Source organism: Panthera uncia (assembly GCF_023721935.1).
Source record: "Panthera uncia isolate 11264 chromosome A3 unlocalized genomic scaffold, Puncia_PCG_1.0 HiC_scaffold_12, whole genome shotgun sequence".
Classification (NCBI taxonomy): domain Eukaryota; kingdom Metazoa; phylum Chordata; class Mammalia; order Carnivora; family Felidae; genus Panthera; species Panthera uncia.
This window is the reverse complement of record NW_026057579.1, coordinates 21,421,908-21,446,478: the sequence shown is the minus strand read 5'-3', so window position 1 is coordinate 21,446,478 and position 24,571 is coordinate 21,421,908. Positions and strand designations below refer to the sequence as shown.

The window sequence follows — 24,571 nt, the reverse complement described above, 5'->3', positions numbered from 1 at the left end:
AGTGAGTGACTCTTGATCTCAGGGTTGTGAGTTCAAGCCCCATCCTGGATATGGAGATTACTTAAAAAAGAAGTCTTAAAAAAAACTGTTACAGTTTTATTGATAAACTAAATATTGATATTTATATATCAGTGAACTGATATGTAAAATAAAACTAAATAGAACTGCTTTCTTAAAAAAAGTTAACTTTTTCAGACATGGAAAAGGTGAAACAATTTACGTCCTGCAGACCTACTCTGTAAGAAACGGAGGCAGGAGCACCTGGGTGACTCAGTTGGTTAAGCGTCCAACTTCATCTCAGGTCATGACCTCATGGCTTGTGAGTTCAGTTCAAGCCCCACACCGGGCTCTGTGTTGACAGCTCACAGCCTGGTACCCGCTTCTGGGATTTTGTGTCACCCTCTCTCTCTACCCCCCCCCCCCCCCCATGCTCTCTCTCAAAAATAAATTAACATGTAAAAATTTAAAAAAAAAACTGCCTGGGTGGCTCAGTCGGTTAAGTGGCTGACTTCAGCTCAGGTCATGATCTCGCGGTCCGTGAGTTCGAGCCCCACGTTGGGCTCTGTGCTGACAGCTCAGAGCCTGGAGCCTGTTTCAGATTCTGTGTCTCCCTCTCTCTAACCCTCCCCCATTCATGCTCTGTCTCTCTCTGTCTCAAAAATAAATAAACGTTAAAAAAAATTTTTTTTAATGTGGGCAGAAAGAGAATTATAGCACATGGAAACAGAGATAGCTACAAAACAAGGAACATCAGGAAGGTAACTACATCAATGAATCTTTAAGGATGATGATGGTTATTAGGATTATTATTTAAATCTCTTCAAAAGGATGTGTAGTGGGAAAAAAAGTATGACAGCAATAGCACAGGAAAGCAGAAATGCAAGCACACTATTTTAAGGTCTTCTACCATATGTGAAATGGCATGTTGTCACTTGAAGGTAGATGATGACAAAGTAAAGACACATACTGTAAACCTTAAAGTCACCATGAAAATAATAAAATGTAACAAGCTAACAAAAGAAGTCAAATGGAAGCATAAAAAAATATTCAGGGGTGCCTTGGTGGCTCAGTCGGTTAAGCACCTGATACTTGATTTTGGCTCGGGTCTTGATCTCACAGTTCGTGGGATTGAGCCTCTGGCTCTGAGCTGACAGCACAGAGCATGCCTGGGATTCTCTCTCTCCTCAATCTCTGCCCCTCCGCCACTCACGAGCACACTCACTCTCTCAAAATAAATAAACGTTAAAAAAAATATTCAATTAATTGAAGGAAGAAAGAACAAAAAGGAAAAAACAGAACAAAGAACAGATGGACAAATAGCTAACAATCATCAAGATGATAAATTTAACTTTATCAATAGTCATATGGGGGTGCCTGGGTGGCTCAGTCGGTAAGCATCCAACTTCGGCCTGGTCATGATCCCACAGTTCATGGGTTCAAGCCCCACATCAGGCTCTGTGCTGACAGCTCAGAGCCTGGAGGCTGCTTCAGATTCTGTGTCTCCTTCTCTCTCTGCCCCTTCCCCACTCATGCTCTGTCTCTCAAAGATAAATAAATGTTAAACAAAAAAAATTTTTTGAATAGTTATATGAAATGTAAAAAGCCTGTTTTGGGGGAAATGAGCATATTCATTACTTGGTTTATAGTTACATTTTCATAGGTATATACATATGTTAAAATATGTCAAATGTACTCTTTACACTGCATAAACATTTTGTATGTCAATTATATCTCAATAAAACAGCTTTTAAAAAACCAACAGTGGAGGCACCTGGGTGGCTCAGTCAGTTAAGCATCTGACTCTTGGTTTCAGCTCAGGTCATGATCTCATGGTTTCGTGAGTTCGGACCCTGCATAGGGCTCTGTGCTGATGGTGTGGAGCCTGCTTGGGATTCTCTCTCTCCGTCCCTCTCTGCCCCTCCCCTGCTCACACTCTGTCTCTCTCAAAATAAACTTAAAAATTATAATAAAAAAACTGAAAATCAACAGTAAAATAAAAAGGAGATTCTAAAATATATTCAAAAATTCTTTTTAAAAAGGCAAGAAAGGAGGAGTGCCTGGGTGGCTCAATCAGTTAAGCATCAGACTTCAGTTCAAGTCATAATCTCACGGTTTGTGGGTTCAAAACCCACATCAGGCTCTGTGCTGATAGCTCAGAGCCTGAAGCCTGCTTCGGATTCTGTGTCTCCATCTCTCTGCCCCTGCCCCACTCGCTCGCTGTCTCTCTCAAATATAAATAAACATTAAAAAAAATTTTTTTAAGGCAAGAAAGGAGAAATAGAAAAGGAAAACGACTGACACAAATAGAAAACAAGGTTGTCCTCCAATCCGAACAGGTAATTACAGAAACATTTACAGACTATATCATCAAAATAAATCAAGAGAGTGTCAGATTACAAAAACACCCAACTACACATTATCTATTTAAAAAACACTGTAAATATAAAGACACAGAAAAGTTTATAGTAAATTAATAGAAGAAATGTCCTGAACAAAAAGCATGAGAAGTCTACACTGAACACAGATGAAAACAGATTTAAAAATGAAAAGTTGGGCAACTGAGTGGCTTAGTCGGTGAAGCATCTGACTCTTGATTTCAGCTCAGGTCACAATCTCATGATTTGTGGGTTCAAGCCCTGTGTGAAGCTCTGTACTGATAGCACGGAGCCTGCTTGGGATTCTCTCTCTCTCCCTCTCTCTGCCCCTCATGCGCGCGCTCTCTCTCTCTCTCTCTCTCTCTCTCAAAAATAAATAAATCAACAAATAAGAATAATTAGACCCAAAAAATTCAGTAAAAAAAAATGTATCACAATAAACTTAAATTAGAAAGAAATAATAAGATAATCAAGAAAAAACCTACAATTTGTAAACTAAACACACTACTAATCATTGTGTCAGAAAAAATGACATTAGAAATTATTTTGAAGTATATGACAGTGAATATACAAGAGATCAAAAAATGTGGGATGCAGCTAAACAGTGTTTAAAAGAAAACTTACAATTTTCAATGCCTATATTAGAAAAGAATTAGTTTCAATCAAAAAAACTCTAAGCTTCCATTTTAATAATCTGGGGAAAAAATAAAATTAAACCCAAAACAAACAAACAAAACAAAACCCAAGAAAAGTCATGAAGGAATCTTAAGTGCATATTGCTAAGTGAAAGAAGCGAATCTGGAAAAGATTATATACTGTATGATTCCTACTATATAGCATTCTAGAAAAGGCAAAACTATAAATAAAGACAGTTAAAAAAAAAAGTCTATGTTACCAAGGGCAAGGGGAGGTGAGTGGTAGAACATACATATATAGGATTTTTAGGGCCGTGAAAATACTCTGTATGACATGATAATGATGTATACATGTCACTATACTTTTGTCCAAATTCATAAAATGTGCAATACCAACGGTGAACCCTAAGGTAAATCTATGGGTTTTGTTTATGATGTGTTACTGTATGTTCCTCAATTGTAACAAATGTACCCACTAGTGAAAGATGTTAATAATAAGGGAAGCTATGGGGTGCCTGGGTGGCTCCTCAGTTAAGTGTCCAACTCTAGATTTCACCTCAGGTCATGGGCTCTCAGTTTGGGAGATCAAGCCACAGATCAGGATGCTTGAGATTCTCTCTCTCTCCCCCTCCCCCACTCCCTTGCACACCTGTGTTCTGTCTGTTTCTCTCTCTCACTTTCTCTCACTCTCTCTCTCTCTCAAAATAAATCCACTAGAATGGATAAAGTTAACAAGAACAGCAAAACCAAACGTTGGCAAGGATGAGGAGCAACCCAAGTTCTCATACATTACAGGTAAGAACATAAAATATAACAAACTTGGAAAACCATGCCAATTTAAACATACACTTACCATAGGACCCAGCCATTCCTCTCTCAGGTATTTACTCCACAGAAATCATAACAAATGTGCACACGAAAATGTGTATGCAAATGTTCATAGTAGCATTATCATAACAGCCAAAAATAGAAGTGAACTAAATCTCCTTCAGATGGATTAACAAATAAATAAATTGTGGTACATATACATACTTTTCCTCCCTCCCTCACTCTTAGTCCCTCCCTCCCTTCCTAACTAAGGATGACTACTCAGAAATGGAAAAGAACAAAATATTAGTATATATGACACAGATCAAAATTTCAAGATTAGGCAACTTTTTCTATAAAAGGCGTGAAACTAAATGTATGTAAACTTTGCAAGCCATACAATCTTTCTCTCACAACTACTCATTCAATTCTTCTCTTGTAGCACAGAAGTAGCCATGTGAAAGGTACAAGCATGGTTATGTTCCAATAAAACTTTACAGAAACAGGCAAAAGGCTAGAAGTGGCCCACAGGTTACAGTTTGCTCACCCTTGAGCTAAGTCAAAGGAGTCTTCCTCAAGGACACAGTTCACATTTTTGTAAGCCTCCTAGCACTTATCCAAAGGCTAAAGCTAACTACTGTGTCAGTGAGTGAGAAGAATCCAACATAATCTGATTAAGAAAAATTACCTATGGATCTGATCTTGTCTGCTGGAGCGAACTGGAGCTAATCCATCTATTTCATCAAAAAATATTATAGAAGGTCTCATCAAATATGCCTAGTATAAAAAGAAAACAAGTGTTATTTAGAGTTTTCATTTTTTACATTTAAGTATTGTATTTTCTTAATAGGTAATATAAGCAAATGCTACAACATGCAGTAATTAAGAAAGATAGAATAAAAATGAAAACTCCTTACCACCCACTCTCCAACCACAAGGCCTCTCCCAGTAGACAACTACTGTTCCCAGTTTGTTTACCCTTCTGTGTGTGTCATTTATATATGTACACAAATATTTTAAACATACTATTTTATTTAATGCATTTTAAACAAAGTATTCACATTGCTTTTACCAAATAACACAGTCTATTTTATGTAACTATATATATTTTCATTATTTTTTTTATTTGAGAGAGAGAGAGAGAGAGAGAGAGAAAGAGAGCGTGGACATGTGGGAGAGGGGCGGAGAGGGGCGGAGAGGGGTGGAGAGGGGCAGAGAGGGGGAGGGGGAGAGGGAGAGGGAGAGGGAGAGGGAGAGGGAGAGGGAGAGGGAGAGGGAGAGGGAGAGGACGAATCTCAAGCAAGCTCCATACTCAGCACAGAGCTTGACTCAGGGCTGGAGCCCAAGACCCTGGGATCACGACCTGAGACCAAGTCAAGAGTTGGATGCTCAACAGACTGAACCACCCAGACACCCCTGAGCAATATATTTTAATTAGCTTCCATATAAGTGCACAATGATCTGCCTCATTCTTTATTAACAGCTACAAAATGCCCCACTGTATGGTGTGCCATAATTAAACTAGTCTCCTATGTGTGGACATGTAGGCTATTTTGTTTTATTTTTAAGTTTTTAATTATTTATTTTTGAGAGAGAGAGTAAGCGTAAGCAGGAAAGGGGCACAGAGAGAGAGAGAGAGAGCGTGCGCCAAGCAGGCTCTGCACTGACAGTGCAGATGTGGGGCTGATACAGGGCTCAAACTCATGAACCATGAGATCATGACCTGAGCAGCAATCAAGAGTTGGATGCTTAACCTACTGAGCCACCCAGGTGGCCCTAGGCTATTTTCAATCTTTTCCTATTATCAATAATGCCTGAATAAACATTTGGCCTTTTATATAAATATAGACATAAACACATAAATATAATAAATTCTAAAAGTGGTTCAAAAGGCAAACGTCATTTCTAATATAGTTAGTTATTTTCAAATTGCCTTCCACTGATCACCACCAATATTTAAGAAACCTCACCAAAAATGTATTATCAAACTTTGATTTTTTAGAATAAAAAATATCTCAGTTCATTTTGATTTTTATTTCTACTCTCAATAAAAATGAGCACTTTCATATCTCTAAGAGCCATTTGTACTGTTTTTTTTTTTAATTTTTTTAACATTTTATTTATTTTTGAGACAGGGAGAGACAGAGCATGAACAGGGGAGGGTCAGAGAGAGGGAGACACAGAATCCAAAACAGGCTCCAGGCTCTGAGCTGTCAGCACAGAGCCCGACGCGGGGCTCGAACTCACGGACCGCGAGATCATGACCCGAGCCGAAGTCGGCCGCCCAACCGACTGAGCCACCCAGGCGCCCCTGTACTGCTTTTTTTAATGAAAGTTCTGGTCAGATCTTTGCCAATTTTTCTATTGGATCATTGTTCTTTTGCTTACTGATTTCTAGGAGCCATTCATTTTAAAAATTAAGACTTCTCTCTGTGAAAGGAAATGCAAATATTTTTCTGCAAGGGGTACCATTTATCTTTTGGTTTTGCTTATGATACTTTGTTGCAATGCAGAATCTAAAAATAAAATGTATATAGGGAATCTGTTCTTTGATAGTTAAAACTCTCCCTACTCTGATATTAGAAACATGAAATCATGAGTTTTCTTCTATTACTTTCACAGTTGTCATTTTTCACTTAAATCTTAAATGTAGCAGCAACCTAATTTGATTTAATATAAATACTAGATTACAAATGTTAAGTCTTTATATTGTATAATTTACTCATATACAGTTTATGTATGTTTCAAAATTACTTACAGCAAATTCTTAGTTCACAGGAAGGACAACCTTCTAAAAACCAGATACAAATTTCACATCTCTCCCTGGTTGATATGCATTAAACCTCCAGTGTTTTCTAATAATTTAAAATGAAGGGCATTTCAATCACAAAACAGGTTTTAGGAGAAAAAAGTTTGTAAAACCAGAATTATATACTGAGAGAAAAAGAATGTGGGAACCTGCTGGCTCAGTCGGTAGAAGATGTGACTTTTGGGTCTCTGGGTTGTGAGTTCAAGCCCCACACTGGGTAAATCGATCACTTAAATAAATAAATAAGTGTATTTGAAGCGAAAGAAAGAACAAAGATTTGATCAGCACTTTTATATACATGAAACACATAGCTGTTTTTCAGAACTACAGCCTCGCAGAATTACAATATCAAAGTACGGTATATCTTGTGCCCTTCACTGTGACAAGCACTTTATTACTTCTTTTCTGTGAAATCTCACAGTAGTCCAGTGAGATTAGTATTTTTTCCTCTGTTTTATAAAAGAGGCAACTAAAATCAGATGTTTTCATTTATTTCAAGTTGCATACTAAATATAAAGTCAGACCTCAGTCATTTTTCTGACACCTAAGACCAAACTCTTGGCCAATATATAATACCGCCATCATTTCATTTAGTGCATAGATCACGTCAATTTAGGAATGTGGACTCATTCAATTAAAAAGACAATAATGAAGGGCAGCACCTGGGTGGTTCAGCTGGTGAAGCATCCAACTTCGGCTCAGGTCATGATCTCACGGTTTGTGAGTTTGAGCCCCACGTCAGGCTCTGTGCTGACAGTTCAGAGCCTAGAGCCTGCTTTGCATTCTGTGTCTGCCTCTCTCTCTGTCTGCCCTCACCCCACTCGTACTCTGTTTCTGTTTCTGTCTTTCAAAAATAAATAAACATTAAAAAAAATTATAAAAATAAATAAGTAAATAAATAAATAAATAAATAGACAATAATGAGGGTGCATGGGTGGCTCAGGAAGTTAAGCATTAGACTCTTGATTTCGACTACTGATTTCAGCTCAGGTCATGATCTCAAGGTTTGTAAGCCCTGCATCAAGCACTGCACTGACAGTGCATGGCCTGCTTGGGATTTTCTCTCTTCCTGTCACTCTGCCCCTCCCCATGCACTCTCTCTCAAAATAAATTAAAGCTTTGCTGAAAAAAAATTCTTAGGGGCCCCTGAGTGGTTCAGTCGGTTAAATGTCTGACTTCAGCTGAGGTCATGATCTCACAGTTCATGGATTCGAGCCCCGCTTTGGGCTCTGTGTTGACAGCTCAGAGCCTGGAGCCTACTTCAGAGTCTATGTCTCCCTCTCTCTGCCCCTCCCCCACTCATTCTCACTCATTCTCTCTCTCTCTCTCTCTCTCTCTCTCTCTCAAAAATAAACATTAAAAAAAATATTTTTTTAATTTTAAACAGCTTTGTTGCAGTATAATACACATAACATAAAAATTTTAACTACATGCATACTGTTTTTTTTTTTTTTAAGTTTATTTATTCTTGAGAGATACAGAGAGACAGACCATGAGCAGGGGAGGGGGAGAGAGAAGGGGACACACAGAATCCGAAGCAGGTTCCAGGCTCCGAGCTGTCAGCACAGCATAGAGCCCGACGCGGGGCTTCAACCCACGAATTGCGAGATCATGACCTGAGCCAAAGCCAGATGCTTAACCGACTGAGCCACCCAGGCACCCCCATACATACTCTTAAAGGAGACCAACTGCATGTTGAACTTCCCAATAGACACTGAACACCTTGAAGGCAAAAATTTTACTATATCCCTTTCTACTCACATTATCTAGAACATGGTACTTTTTCATACTAACTAAAAGTAATATTTGAAGTGCTTTACCAATTACAAAACACTTTGAAACACATCAACTCAAGTAATGGCAGCTTGAAAATTGTCGAAAGCTTTCTTTTAATTTCATGTAATTTCCTTAGATGTTATGAAATAGAAGCTGCATTGTCAAATATGAATGACTTCCTTCACTAGTTCCAATAACCAAAAGTGAATTTATATCAGGACTAAGTTTTATTAAGTATGAGGAAATAATACTTTTAAAGTTACAGTGATAAAAAAAAAAAAAGATTGCCTACATGATATTCAGTCACCTAACCCTGCCTTTTTAAAAAAAATTTTTTTTTAATGTTTATTTATTCTTGAGAGAGAAAGACAGAGAGAGAGAGACAGAGTATGAGCAGGGGAGGGGAGGGGCAGAGAGAGAGGGAGACACAGAACCTGAAGCAGGCTCCAGGCTCCGAGCTGTCAGCACAGAGCCCGACATGGAACTCGAACTCACGAGCCATGAGATCACTACCTGAGCTGAAGTCAGACGCTTAACCAACTGAGTCACCCAGGCGTCCCCTAAATACTCTATTTTGAAGAAAATATTTTCATATTAGGTGATTTCACTTACCTGATCAAAAAGAAGCCTAAGTTGCCGTTCAGATTCACCAACCCACTTGCTCAGACAGTCTGCTCCTTTTCGCATAAAAAAAGCCACCTTTTTGTCTCCCTGACTGCACTCATTAGCTAATGCTCTGGCAACCAAGGTTTTACCTGTGCCAGGAGGGCCATAAAACAAACAGCCCCTAGAGGAAAAAAGAATCAATAGGAATAAGATAATGTTACTGCCACCACTAATAACCAATACATAAGGATGCACCTCCCATAGAATTTTTTTATTAATGAATATATGACAATTCTTAGATATTGAGAAAGCTCTTTGTAGTATATAGACAAGTTTCACTTTGCTGAGAGTATTCAAGGATGTTCTCAACGACCAAACCTTGGTAGGCAAATCAGAGATGAGAGCCATTTAGCAAGATAAACCAAAATTTTAAATGTGTCTTCCCAATGACCCAGAAATTTCACATCTTAGAATGCATCATAAATACTCAAAATATTATGAATACAGATTTTAAATGAATGTTCAAAAAAGGATCAATTCTAATTTGTGAAAAACTAAAAAAATCTAAATGCTATTAATAAGGCACAGGGCTCAGTTTGAGAAGTGCATGACTCTTGAGCTTCAGCTTAGTTCAAGCCCCATACTGGGTGTAGAGAACACTTAAATAAATAAAACTTAGAAAAATAATAAGGAATAAATAAATATACTGTTATATCTATAAAACAAAATACTACTAAAATATCAAAAAGAATAATATACACATTACTGATATGGGAAGGTGTCTAGAATACACTGTAGAGTGAAAAAAGTTATATAAAAGCATTACTAAATAATTTTATATTAAATGTTTATATATGCATAATAAAGGCAAAATTTAAACTTAACATACACATATATGTATAAAACAAGCTTATAAAGAATATACAAAATTGTTCATCCCTAAGAAGTAAAATTACTCTCTACTTGTAACACTTTCTGCTTCTCTCTCCATTTTATTTCAGTTTCTCCCACAGCCATGCTACTTTAAGGACTTTGGGAAAAGTAATAATTATTTTCAAAATTCAACTTATATCCTACAAAAAACAATACATTGCTTTTGATTTTAAAAAGCCACTGTAGAATTATAAGCCACAGTTTTAATCTGCTCAAACAGAAGATGACTCTTTAAAAAAGATTTTCTACATCCTGAAACAGATGGAAAATGTAATGGTCTACATGTATATCTTGAATACTTTATTCTCCCAACTTCCCTTAAGTTCTCAGCCTTTTCTAATAGCTACCTAGCTATCTATCTCATGATCAAACACAATCTGATCATAAAAATGGATGTCAAAAAAAAAAAAAAAAAAAAACCTTACCATTTCAAAACTACCAGCATCAAGTCACATATACACTTAACTGAAATTGTGTTTCCAAAGACTAAACAACATACAGCATCAAACTCTATGCCAAATTATGGAAAATCCATTTGGGCAATCCACTTGTATATTCAAGGCCTGCGCAGAGATTTAGATCTTATACCTGACATGTAAATGCTGAAATGTAAACTTCAAGGATACACTTACTACCACAGCCTTTGAACCCTAATTAATAAAATTTCATTCCTAATTCTCATTGCTAGAACACATCAAATCAATACATATGAAATATTTATATCTATAATCATTTACTAACTGAAATTTGATAAATTAACAGTAATAACAATAATAAGCATCTAGGACATTACTTACCTTGGAGGCTGAATCTTAAATTTCTCAAAGATTTCTGGATATAGAAGTGGGAATACTACCATTTCTTTCAGTGCATGAATATGATGGCTCAATCCACCTATACTATCAAACCGCACCTTGGGAAGAAGGGAAAAAGTTCAATATAAAATAATTTTAACTACTAAAGATTTTTTTTAATCTATGAGATTGTCTTATGATTCAGAAATACATGCCTTCAGCAGGAACTGTTGAACATACAGTTCAAAAAATTACACTTCTGGAGTGCAGAAAAATAAAGTCAGCAGTAAAATTCAAGTTTACATTTCAGTTCAGCTAAATAAAGCTACCATTCTTTAATCTCCTAGTAACTAAGGACAAGATTAACGTCCAATCTAACACTTTAATGGGTATCTAGAGGAGATGATAAATTGTATTTATACTCTAATGATTTAAATGCCTTTCAAAATACCATCTATCACATGCCTTGCCAGCAAAGGCAGTACTGTCCCTAAGGGAGCAAAAACTGATTTAGAAGTAGGGTGAAAAACATCTTAGCTACTACAATGGTTTGAGACCCTCCAAAGCTCAACTTTATAAAACTAAGTCTTACTCTTTTTTTTTTTTTTTAAAGAGAGAGAGCCCATGTAAGTGGGGGAGAGGGCAGAGAGAGGGAGAGAGAGAATTTCCTAAGCAGTTCCCACACTTAGCACAGATCCCAATGTGGGCTCGATCCCACAACCCTGGGATCATGACCTGAGCCAGAATCAAGAGTCAGACATTCAACCTACGGACCCACCCACGTGCCCCCAAGTCTTAATTTTTTTTAATTAAAAAAAAATTTTTTTTCATGTTTTTATTTTATTTTTGAGAGAGAGAGAGACAGAGAGACAGAATGTGAATGGGGAAAGGGCAGAGAGAGAGGGAGACACAGAATCTGAAGTAGGCTCCAGGCTCTGAGCTGTCAGCACAGACCCAGACACAGGGTTCGAACCCATGAACCGTGAGATCATGACCTAAGTTGATGTCAGACACTTAACCGACTGAGTCACTCAGGTACCCCATTTTTTTTAAATTTCTTTAAATTTAAGCTTATTTACTTATTTTGAGAGAGAACAAGTGGGGGACAGACAGGGAGAGAGGGAGAGAGAATCCCAAGCAGGCTATGTGCGGAGCCCAATGTGGGGCTCGAACTCACAAACTGTGAATTCATGACCTGAGCCAAAACCAAGAGTTGGATGCTTAACCAACTGAGCCACCCAGGCACCCCATGTCTTATTCTTTAATATTAATTTATCTAGATAGAAATTTAATTTCTCTCCTTAGGAGACAACAATGAAAAAGTGATTTAAGAAACACTGACCTACCATAAGAAACAAGAGAGATTATTCCTCCCGTCCATAACAGTTTAAATACCTAAAAGACTTTGTAGAGTAAAATATTGTACAGAAAAAAGTACTTGAAGGAAATACTGCCAAAATGTTAACAGTAACCGCCTCCCCCTGTATCTTTATTCTGTTACAGTACTTGAAAATGTTTCAAAGTGAAATGTTACTATGATAAAAAAAAAAAACTTAAGTAATCTAGAAAAATAAACACAGAGTTTAAATAAGAAAAACTGTATTTGTATATGATATCAAATTTAAAAAAATACTACTCTAAATAAATGGCAGAGACATCTAAAGTTAACTGATTCAAGACAGTAAGGTGCTGGTCAACAAAATAAGCAAAGAATATTAAGTAAGGTTCTCTGAGAATGTACACTAGTAGATATGAGACTGGGAATTCAATACTCTAAAGTCCTCGTTAAAATAAATATTAAAATAAATATTTTAAAAAAATATTTTCCTCTATGACTTCAGATTGAGAAGAGATAACATTTCATTTTTAGATATATACAGAACTCCATTGGTAACTCAAGCTTGTCATATGAGAATCAGTTAAATTATGTCATATAGAAATATTTATGGGAACAAAAAAAAATCAAATATGATCTTAGGTGGGCAGTAACCTATTCCAAAATACACTCCCTAGAAAGATTCTAGTAACACTAAATATCTATGACATCCTCTAAATCTTGCCTTTCTTTTCAGACTTTCCCTGGGTACTATAACCCACTTCGCATAGTGATCTCAACTATCTTTATATTTGACACCCATATCTGAATTTCTAGCCCATACAGTTCTCCTTAAGGCCAAACCTAACTAATTTCCTACAAGTTACTTCCATTTGTGATGTGCCATGGACACCTAAACATGTCTACAACTAACTAAATCATCATAACCCCTCTAAACATTTTCTCTAATGTTCCCTACATCAGAGAGTAGATCCCACCCAGTCGCTTAAGCCAGAAACCTAGGTCATACATTCAACTTGTTTCTCTCCTTCATTCCCCAAAAGCAATAAATTCACCCAATTCCATCAAACCAAATTCTCTCAAGATTCTGTCAAATCCACCTACTTCTTTCCATCATTACCCTACCATGACCATTACTCCAAATTACTATGTTACAACTATGTCCAGACCAGTCTCCCTAATGCCAGCCTTGCTTCCCTTCATTAACTACATCAGAATCAGAGTGTTCCATCTAAAATGTAAATCTGATCATGAAATCTAAGCAGTTTCAACAATACCCTACTACATATCATGGTTTATGGGCCTTGCCATATTTGTCAGCCTCATTTCCTACCCATTTTTTATTATATACGTCAGTATCACTGATACAGGGGGGCGGGGGGGACTTAAGTATCACCTGTGACCAGAGTGCTAGGTTCCAAAACACATACATCAAAACACTAATAATGATGATGTCTGGGTTTTTATTTTTATTATGTGTTGCCTTAGAAACAAGGAACAACCTTTATTTTTTTTTTTAAGTTACTTCTAGAAAAACATTTACAAAACTTACTGATTTATCAATGTTCATTGGATCAACATCAGCCAAGCTTGCACCCACTTTGACACGTTCTCGGAGAATACCACTAGCTAAATCTTCTGCTCTGAAGTTCATAGGCAAACATCTGAAATTCATAAAAATTCAAGTAGATAGCATTAAAAGTTTCACATTTAACTTTTAACTTTAAATTTTTTAAAAGTTTAACATTTAACTTTTAAGTTTCACATTAATACTCCTCAGGCATTACATGGGTATGTCTACTCAGTTTACAAGATTAAAAGAAATTTCTTTCCCTTTAATTCAAAACTAACCAATTCTAGATCACATCTTGATAGCTAACCTTTATCTTCTGTTTAACTCCTTTAAAATAGATCTTTAGCCACCTAAAATCCTATACTGTATTAATTTTATTACCCTTAAGAAAATACAATCTACTTCCTCTTTTAACCTTGGATAGTTACCAAAAGATGACATAAACAGCCTCAAAAAAAGTATGACTTCTAAACTGAATGTACTTTTCACACACATTTCTGAATCTTAACTTACCTTAAAAATATATTTCCAAAGCAAGTATCAAAATAGTTCAGATTAAGTAGACATTAAATTCTTTTATTTAAACTTAGATTTTGGGGGCACCTGGGTGTTGGTTAAGCACCCAGCTCTTGGTTTCAGCTCAGGTCATGATCTCACAGTTTGTGAGTTCAAGCCCCATATCAGACTCCATGCTGACAGTGCAGAGCCTGCCTGGGATTCTCTCTCCCTCTCTCTCTGCCTCTACCACTTGCTCTGTCTCTCTCTCAAAATAAATAAATAAACATTAATAAATAAAATAAACTTATTTTTTTCTCTTACATCTTCTTTCCATCACCTACATGTGGAATTATTTTCAGCATATAATCTGCAACAATCCAAACTTGTTTCCAAGAGATACTAACTGAAAATTTGGTATTTCTACAATAGATACATAATACCAAATTATAGAAATACTTTGCTAAATGTACATTTTCTAAATATAATTTATCTCTAGTAGTATAAGCTAGAAAATTAACTCAAATTTTAAAGAATAAATTATAATTTGATGTTCTAATTACTTATTAGACAAAATACTGGTTTTCACCCAGTGAAAATTCTTTTTTCATTTTTTTAAATGTTTTTATTTATTTTTGAGAGAAAGAGAGGAGAGAGAGAGAGAGAGAGAGAGAGAGAGCGCGCGCGCGCATGCGCACACACAATCAAGGGAGAGGCAGAGAGAGAGGGAGACACAGAATCTGAAGCAGGCTCCAGGCTCTGATGGGTCAGCACAGATACGAAGGCAGGACTCAAACTCATGAACCTCGAGATCATGACCTGAGCTGGAGTCAGACGCCTAACCAACTAAGCCACCCAGGTGCCCCACAGCGAACATTCTTGAGGTTTTAGTGAACCATGTAGTAACCAGTCATTTACCCTAGTTAGGGAAAGACCACCAGATGGCACTCAATGAAACAAAACAAATTTTGCAATAAAATCCAGGGCTCCTGAGATGATTCTATTAGAAACCAAATCTCACTCTGAGTGCTGTAATCATTGTAGCATCTAATAAAATCAACCTCATTAGGGGTGGCTGAGTTGGTTAAGTGTCTGACTTTGGCTCAGGTCATGATCTCATAGTTCATGGGTTTGAGCCCCATGTTGGGCTCTGTGTTGACAGCTCAGAGCCTGGAGCCTGCTTTGGATTGTTTCCCTCTCTCTCCACCCCTCCCGCACTCATGCTCATGCTCTCTCTCTCCCAAAAAAAATGAATATTTTTTTAAATATTAATAAAAAAATTACATAAAATCAGGCTTATTAAATGGATTTGGATTAGAGGAGAGGTACCAAAGAAAAGACTACCAGAGGGGTTGGCTGCTTCCCTTTGGGTCTTCCTCCTTTACCTTCCTGCACATTCACTGAGTAGTTACATAGTAAATAATTTATGAGAAGTTCTCCCAAGGTTAGACATCTATTTTAAGAATTACTGAGTAGGGGTGCCTGGGTGGCTCATTCACTTAAGCATCTGACTTCGGCTCAGGTCATGATCTCATGGTTTGTGAGTTTGGGCCCTGCGTCAGGCTCACTGCTAACAGCTCAGAGCCTGGAGCCTGCTTAGGAATCATGTCTCCCTCTCTCTCTGCCCCTCCCCGACTCACACTCTCTCTCTTACTCTCTCAAAAATAAGTAAATTTTTTTTTTAAAAATTAGTAAGTAAAAACCAAATCAGTGCCTTAATCTGGTCTAAAATATGTAGTAGGGTGCCTGTGTGGCACAGTCAGTTAAGTCATGACCTTAGCTCAGGTCATGATCTCACAGTCTGTGAGTTTGAGCCTTGCATCAGGCTCTACACTAATGGCACAGAGCCTGCTTGGGATTGTGTTTCTCTTTCTCTCTGCCCCTCCCCAGCTTGTTCTCTCTCTCTCTCAAAATAAATAAACTTAAAAAAAAAAAAGATGATAAATAAATGAGAAGAGAAGAGAAGAGAAGAGAGAAGAGAGAAGAGAGAATATGTACTGAATATAGGTGTTAGCAAAATAGCGGTATAGATAAGAATCCCATTCAAAAAATAACTGTTCAAGGGCACCTCGGTGGCTTAGTTGGCTGAGCATCCGACTTCGGCTCAGGTCATGATATTGCAGTTTGTGGATTCAAGTCCCATGTTGGGCTCTGTGCTGACAGCTCAGAGCCTGAAGCCTGCTTCAGATTCTGTGTCTTCCTCTCTCTCTCCACGCCTCCCCCACTCACATTCTGTCTCTCTCTCTCTCTCAAAAATAAACAAATGTTAGAAAAAAAAATTTTTTAATAAATAAAATAACTGTTCTTGGGGCATCTGGCTGGTTCAGTAACTCGACCATATGACTCTTGTTCCTAAGGTAGTAAGTTCAAGTCCTACAATGGGCATGGAGCCTACTTAAAAAAATAAATAAATAAAAATAACTCTTCTTCCTTTTTTCTACCATGGATATAACAATAAAAAAATTTACTAACCTGTTTCTTGCTCTCGCCATGCTCTTTGATTTCCTTCTTTCAAAGCGTTCTTCATCAGAAGAAGTTGTGTCACTACTATGAATGGCGTGCTTCTTTCTCCTATTTAAAGAGAGTAAAATCCTTAAAATCACTATACAGCAGCAAATTGTTTTTAAAAACACATTGCATGGAGTGCCTGGGTAGCTCAGTGGGTTACGTGTCCAACTCTGATTTCGCTCATGTCATAATCCCATGGTTCATGAGTTCAAGCCCCACATCAGGATTTGCACTGACAGCGCCAAGCCAGCTTGGGATTCTCTCTCCCTCTCTGCCTCTCTCTCCCTCAAAAATAAATAAACTTAAAAAAAAAAAAAATCACGTTGTAGAAGGGCACATGGGTGACTCAGCTGGTTAAGTGTCCAACTATTAATTTCAGTCCAGGTCATAATCTCAGTCGTGAAATCAATCCCCTTGTGGGACTCCATGCTAGGCATAGGGCCTGCTTAAAATTCTCTCTCTCCTGGGAATGCAAGCTGGTGCAGCCACTCTGGAAAACAGTATGGAAGTTCCTCAGAAAATGAAAAATAGAACTACCCTACAACCCAGCAATTGCTCTACTAGGCATTTATCCACAGGATACAGGTGTGCTGTTTCGAAGGGACACATGCACCCCCATGTTTATAGCAGCACTATCAACAATAGACAACGTATGGAAAGAGCCCAAAAGTCCATCGATGGATGAATGGATAAAGGAGATGTGGGATATATACACAATGGAGTATTACTCGGCAATCAAAAAGAATGAAATCTTGCCAATTGCAACTACGTGGATGGAACTGGAGGGTATTATGCTAAGTGAAATTAGTCAGAGAAAGACAAAAATCATATGCCTTCACTCATATGAGGACCTTAAGAGACAAAACAGATGAACATAAGGGAAGGGAAACAAAAATAATATAGAAACAGGGAGGGGGACAAAACAGAAGAGACTCATAAATATGGAGAACTGAGGGTTACTGGAGGGGTGGTGGGAGGGGGGGATGGGCTAAATGGGTAAGGGGCACTAAGGAATCCACTCGTGAAATCATTGTTGCACTATATGCTAACTAATTTGGATGTAAATTAAAAAAAATTTTTTTTAATTAAAAAAATAAAGAATCTCTCTCTCCTTCTCTCCCCACCCCTCCCCCACTAAAATGCACCCACATGCACATGCTCTCTGTCTCTCAAAAAATAAAAAAAAACACATTGTAGAGACTGTTAGCTATAGAGAGTAAACCTAGGACTGCTGGAGGGGAGATGGGTGGGGAATGGATTAAATGGGTGATGGATAGCAAGGAGGGCACTTGTGATGAGCACCAGGTATTATCTGTAAGTGACTCACTACTAATGTCTACTCATGAAACCAATATTACACTGTATGTTAACTAACTAGAATTTAAATAAAAAGTTGAAACAACAAAAAATAATAAATAAATCACATTGTAAGCATCATATCTATAATTAATTAGATCAGTAGATTTACTTATAGAATTACAGTACATTTATTCAGCAAATATTACTAAGATCCTTCAGCTCATCTAGTTTATATCTAATGAAGTATAAACATGCCAACTTCTACAAAGGAAAAAGAAGAAAGGAGTCTATAATTTTTCAAATAGGGTTGTGCAGGAATGGAGTCAAGCAACAAATTTAATTTGCATCCCTATTAAGGGAATATCTATCAATGATTTAAAAATTACACTAGAATCTCACTGGAAAAGAAAGTTTGGCTTTTTCTCTTATTTTTCTTTTCCCAAATAATCAGAAACAATCCAGACACTAAAGAAAATAATCCACTGGCTTACAGAGAGAGAAATTACTTCCCAATTAAGATACATCCTATCTGAATTTCTTATAAAATGTATAAAGAATTTTTGAAGAAAAAAATGACTTATAATCAGAACTACTATGGAAGAATTAAAAAATGTATCAAGGTAAATTCATTCTCAACAAAATAATATTTAACGAATACTATATCATTAAAATAGTTGATGACATCTCTAAGATACCTAGAAAGATACATATACATATTCATGTGCATCTACAAAGAAACAACAAAATAAACCAGACTGACTTCTCATCAGCAACAATACATCAAAGAGGAGATATATATATGTGTCTGTGTGTGGAGACATAGATATAGATATAGATATAGATATGGATATAGATATAGATATAGATATATAGATATATAGATATAGATATAGATATCAGTGAAGAACTTCAAAGGTTTAAGGGAAACGTATTGGATTTAGAGTTGTCTTAATTCACAAAACCATTGGCCAGCTATCAAAATAAAAGGCATTTTAAGATAGCAAAGATACAAAATTTACTTTCTACACATTCTTTTAGTAAATTATTGAGATTACATTCCTACAAAATGAAATGGTAAAGAAAAAACACATGGGATCTAGTAAACAATGGATCCAACTCATGAAAACAGTATTAACTTTTAGCATATTCACTTTGCAGCAGGCCTAGAAAACAATCCCTCTGAAGTGGAACAGGAAGATGACACTAGGGGAGAGGTCATTTGACAAAAAGAATATGAATGTTTTCACATCATCAGAAATTTAGAAAACTGTTAAACTACCTGAATGTTTAAAAAAAAAAAAAAAAGGGGGTGCCTGGGTGGCTCAGTCGGTTAAGCGGCCGACTTCGGCTCAGGTCACGATCTCACAGTCTGTGAGTTCGAGCCCTGCGTCAGGCTCTGTGCTGACAGCTCAGAGCCTGGAGCCTGTTTCAGATTCTGTCTCTCCCTCTCTCTGACCCTCCCCCATTCATGCTCTGTCTCTCTCTGTCTCAAAAATAAATAAATGTAAAAAAAAAAATTATAAAAAAAAAAAAAAAACTCTTGAAATTTTTGAAGACCATCAGGAGATAAATTCAGTGGGTCCTTTTTCCCCACATACACAAATCACTACAAGAAGCCCTGCATACATTATGTTCCTGTCAGGCTATGCAGAAAGTGATACAATCTCCTCCACGCCTATCCCTATCCTGTGAACTCAATGCTCCCCCTCATTGCTCTATTTTCTTCCAAGCACTTGTCACCATCTGACATACTAAGTATTTTACATATCCATTAGTTTATCTTCATTCAAATGTAAGCTCCAAGAAAACAGGGATTTTTACACTTCTAACTTCTTAACATCCAGTGCTTTGAATGACCCTTGGTGAGTAGAGAAGGCAGCAATATATATCATTGAACGAATGAATAAATTTAATAATACAGGAGTATTTCCCACTGAATGGCCAGTTAGTGAAAAAAGATCCACCAAGAAGGAAATTTAATCCTAGCACCTTACTTAGCTCTACAGTGAAAAACACTGTCATTATTCATAGAAAGGTAAAAACTATTCATTGGTTTTTGACTTTTCAGGATTTCAAGATTTTTGACCTTTCAGGATTAACCTGCAAATTAATCAAGACTTAATAACTGTCACGGAAAAATATAAATGTTATCAGCCCTGATAATATAAAAAGATAGAAGGAGTAGAATGGAAGGAAGTGGATGTTTGTGTCCTAATCTTAAAAGTAAGGAGTGAACTATGTGGAATTTAAGAGAGAAAACAAAGAAAGAAAGAAAAAAAGAGATAAACCGAAAAACAGACTCTTAACTACAGAGGACAAACTGATGGGTACCAGAGGAAAGGTGGGTGGGAGAATGAGTGAAATGGGTGAAGGGGACTAATAGTACACTTACCTTTACTTTTTAAAGTTTGCTTATGTATTTTGAGAGACAGAAAGAGAGCAAAGCAGGGGTGGGGGGAGTGGGCAGAGAAAGAGAGAGACTGAATCCCAAGCTGGCTCCACACTCTCAGTGCAGAGCCCAACACAGGGCTTGGATCTCACAAACCGAGATCACAACACCTTCTAAAGTCAAGAGTCAGATGCTCAACTGACTGAGCCACCCAGGCACCCCAAAAGTACACTTATCTTGATGAAGACTGAGTCATACAGAGAATTATCGAATCATTACAGTGTACACCTGAAACTAACGAATGTTTACTATACTGTAATTAAAAAATAATAATCTGGGGCGCCTAGGTGGCTCAGTCACTTAAATGTCCGACTTCGACTCAGGTCATGATCTCACGGTTTGTGAGTTCGAGCCCCATGTTGGGCTCTGTGCTGACAGCTCGGAGCCTGGAGCCTGCTTCGGATTTTGTGTCTCATTCTCTCTCTGCCCCTACCCCACTTGTGCTGTCTCTCTCTCACAAAAATAAATAAATGTAAAAAATAAATACCTAAATAAATAATAATAATCTTATTGTCTAATAATTTGGAACTAGGTATATTATCAATATAAATAAAAATGATATGAAGTCATGAAAATGACCTTATAGAATATTTAATGACCAAGAAATGTATTCATCATACATTAAGCAAACAAACTCAGACTACAAAATAGTAGGGAAAAAAAAGTAGGAGTGAAAAGGCACTATTTACAGTTAATAAAACAAAATAGACATTCAAGTATAATGATTCAAATTTCATGTGACTAAAGAAGAATTAAGATTAGTGCTATCACTATATGAGAATGAGGAAGATCAGAAAACACTGTTTAAAGGTGATGAATCAAGGGCGCCTTGGGTGGCTCAGTCAGTTGAGAGTCCGACTCTTGATTTCAGCTCAAGTCATGATCTCACAGTTCATGGGAAAAGTAGGAATAACTTCACCATAAACTTTCAAAATGTTATCAAGCAATACTACCCATGAAGCCGAACTATAGAGCAAAAATATAAGAACTGAAGACACCATAAGAAAACAGGAGAAGACAAAACTCTAAGCTACTGAAACTTCAAAATACATAGGGAAAACACTCAACAAAGAAATAAAGATAAACTGAATACAACATTAGTTATAAAAAGCTAGAAAATACCTAAAAGGATCTAGAGAATTGAAAACAGCCAACAAAATGTAACAAAAATTTAAAAAGGAAAGCAGAGAAAATGATGGATATAAAAAAGAAAAATTCAACATGGGAATAACTGAAATCTTCAAATAAAAAATCAGAATAATAGGAAAGAGCAAACATTTGAAAATATAATTCAGGAAAACATACTGAAATTAAAAATTTGGTTATTACTCACTTGAAAGGGCAAAATGTGTAACAGACAAAAATGACTCAAGATGATGATCACTTACAAAACACATGCTACTAATCAAGTTACTGGTCTTTTAAGATAAAGAAAAAATCCTTGGGTAGCCACCCAAAAGGGCAAACAGACTTATAAAGGGAAAAAAAAAAATTTACCCTCAAATTTCAACATTGTTTCAACATAGCGGCATTCAATGTCAATAACACAATAAAATACATTCAAGATACTCAAGACAAGCGTGTATATATAAGCCAAAATATTTATACTGAGCCAAACTGTCCTTCAAGTATGAAGACTACAAACAGTTTAGAACATGCAAGAACTTAAGAAATACTGAGACCATGAAGCATAAAAACTGCTACAGCGCAAATCCCAGCTAATGAAGATACGAATAGGAAAATGCAGCAACAAGGATAGGCTGGCTGTAAGCACAATATATTTACCTATAGTTCTAAAACTAAAGCAACAAAATAAGGCGACAGGAGAACATCCATGGCACTGTACCAAAAAAAAAAAAAAAAAATGGGAGGCAAAGACAAAGATGTCAAATAAGGTAAGTAAGCCAAATACTTCAATTTTAACAGCAAGAAAGTCAGGGTTATCATTAAAACTTACAAATAAAACCTCTCAAAAATGTAGATTTTGAGGATATGGAAAAACAGGAACCCTTGTGTACTGTTGGTGGCAATTCAAACTGGTGCAGCCCCCATGAAAAACAGTATGGAGGTTCCTCGAAAAGCTAAAAATAACACTACCTTATGATCCAGCAATCACCCTACTAAGTATTTATCCAAAGAACACAAGAAAATTAATTCAAAGGGATAAATAGACCCCTATCTTTGTCGCAACACTATTTACAATAGCCAAGATATGGAAAGAACCCAAATGTCCATCAATTAACAAAGAATATGTGGTATATATATACATCGGAATATTATTCAGCCATAAAAAAACAATGAAATCTTGCCATTTGCAATGACATGGATGAAGCTAGAGAGTATATTGCTAAGTGAAGTCAGTGAGAGACAAATGCCATACGATTTCATTCAAATGTGAAATTTAATAAACAAAACAAACAAGCAAAGGGGAAAAAATAAGAGAGAGAGAGAGAAAAAAAGTAAGAAAAGACTCTTAACTATAGAGAACTGATGGTTATCAGAGGGGAGGTGTTTTAGGGGATGGGTTAAATAGGTGATGGGGATTAAGGAGTGCACTTGCTGTGATGAGCACAAGGTGATGTATCGAAGTGTTGAATCACTATATTGTACACCTGAAACTTCTATAACATTGTATGTTAGCTAACTGGAATTAAAATAAAAACTTAAAATTAAAAAAAGTTTATGTAAAAGGACAATGGTAAACTCTGAAAAGAAAGAGTAAAATTGAAAATGGACAGTAGAAAAGATAAGGGAATAGACAGAAATAGACCCTTGCTCAGGGGAAGATGATGTTCAGAATAAGAAACTAATTACTACTAACAAAAAAGATGAGGCCATTATAAAAATTTAAAGTAAAAACCACTATAAAATGCCTTCCTAAATAAAACCAGAATAATTATGTACAAAAATAAATACAAAACACAACAAAAAGAACCACATAGTGAAATTCTATCTGAATTATCAAAAACCACTCCACAAGGCAAGATCCACTAAAACTAATGGATGAAAAGCAAAAAAGATCTATGCAAAATCTCAAAGAATCTTCCCCAAGATACTTCCCCATTGCTGAATTCTATCAAACATTTAAGGAGGAGAGGCACCTGAGTGGCTCAGTCGGTTGAGCATACAACTTTGGCTCAGGTCATGATCTCGTGGTTCACGGGTTCAGGCCCTGCGTTGGGCTCTGTGCTGACAGCTCAGAGCCTGGAGCCTGCTTCAGATTCTGTGTCTACCTCTGTCTCTGCCCTCCCCCATTCATGCTCTGTCTGTCTGTCTGTCTCTCTCAAAAATAAATAAACATTAAAAAAAATTTGGGGGGGTGTGCCTGGGTGCTCAGTCAGTTGAGCGTCTGACCAGCTCAGGTCACGATCCCACGGTTTGTGAGTTTGAGCCCGCATGGGGCTCTGTGCTGACAGCTCAGAGCCTGGAGCCTGCTTTGGATTCTGTGTCTCCTTCTCTCTCTGCCCCTCCCCCATTTGTGCTCTGTCTCTCTCTGTCTAAAAAAAAAAAGAATTTTTTTTAAATTTTTTTTAATTTAAGGAGGAAGTAACGCCAATCTTACACAAACTCTTTCAGAAAGCAAAAGAGAGAAATACCTCCTAACTCCATTAATGATACCAGCATAACTAACACCAAAACCCCCAAGGACATTACAAAAAAGAGAAAATTACAACCCGACACCTTTCGCAAACAGAAACAAAAAAACAAACAAACAAACAAAAAAAATCCTGAGAACATTAGCAAATTATATCCAGCAAACAATAAAAGCATATATATCATGACAAAAAAAAAAAGTTTATCCAGAGAATATAATCAATATAATTCACCACATTAACAATAAAAGAGAAATATTATGACCAATTAGAAGAACACAAATCATTTACCAAAATTCAACCTATTATGTAAAAGCTCACAATAAAACAGGAATAGAGGGAAACTTATTCAATTAGAAAGGAGCATCAAAAACAAAACAAACAAAAAACAACCTTCAACAGTCTAATTACTGGAGAAATAGTGAACGTTTCCCTAAAAATCAAGTACAACACATACCCACTCTCACAACTTCTTTTTACCACTGTACCAAGGATCCTAGCGAAACAATAAGGAAAGAAAACTCACAAAGATTGAAACTGCCTCAATTTGCAGATGATATGGTTTATGTAGAAAATATTCAGT

General features: G+C 36.7%; 1 protein-coding gene across 4 annotated transcripts in view; it reads right to left on the bottom strand.

The window, feature by feature from the left end:
* Positions 1 to 24,571, bottom strand: part of ATAD2B (ATPase family AAA domain containing 2B) — a 162,355-nt gene that overhangs the window by 88,473 nt on the left and 49,311 nt on the right. For all 4 annotated transcript variants that reach the window (XR_007462447.1, XM_049652475.1, XM_049652474.1 and 1 more), the window contains 5 exons: positions 16,612 to 16,710; positions 13,624 to 13,735; positions 10,739 to 10,854; positions 9,015 to 9,189; positions 4,506 to 4,594 (listed from right to left, as the gene is read on the bottom strand). Coding sequence is in view for 3 of the 4 variants with exons in the window: in XM_049652475.1 (XP_049508432.1) it covers positions 4,506 to 4,594; positions 9,015 to 9,189; positions 10,739 to 10,854; positions 13,624 to 13,735; positions 16,612 to 16,710 (591 nt within the window). In the remaining variant the exon portion in view is untranslated. The remainder of the gene's footprint in view (positions 1 to 4,505; positions 4,595 to 9,014; positions 9,190 to 10,738; positions 10,855 to 13,623; positions 13,736 to 16,611; positions 16,711 to 24,571) is intronic.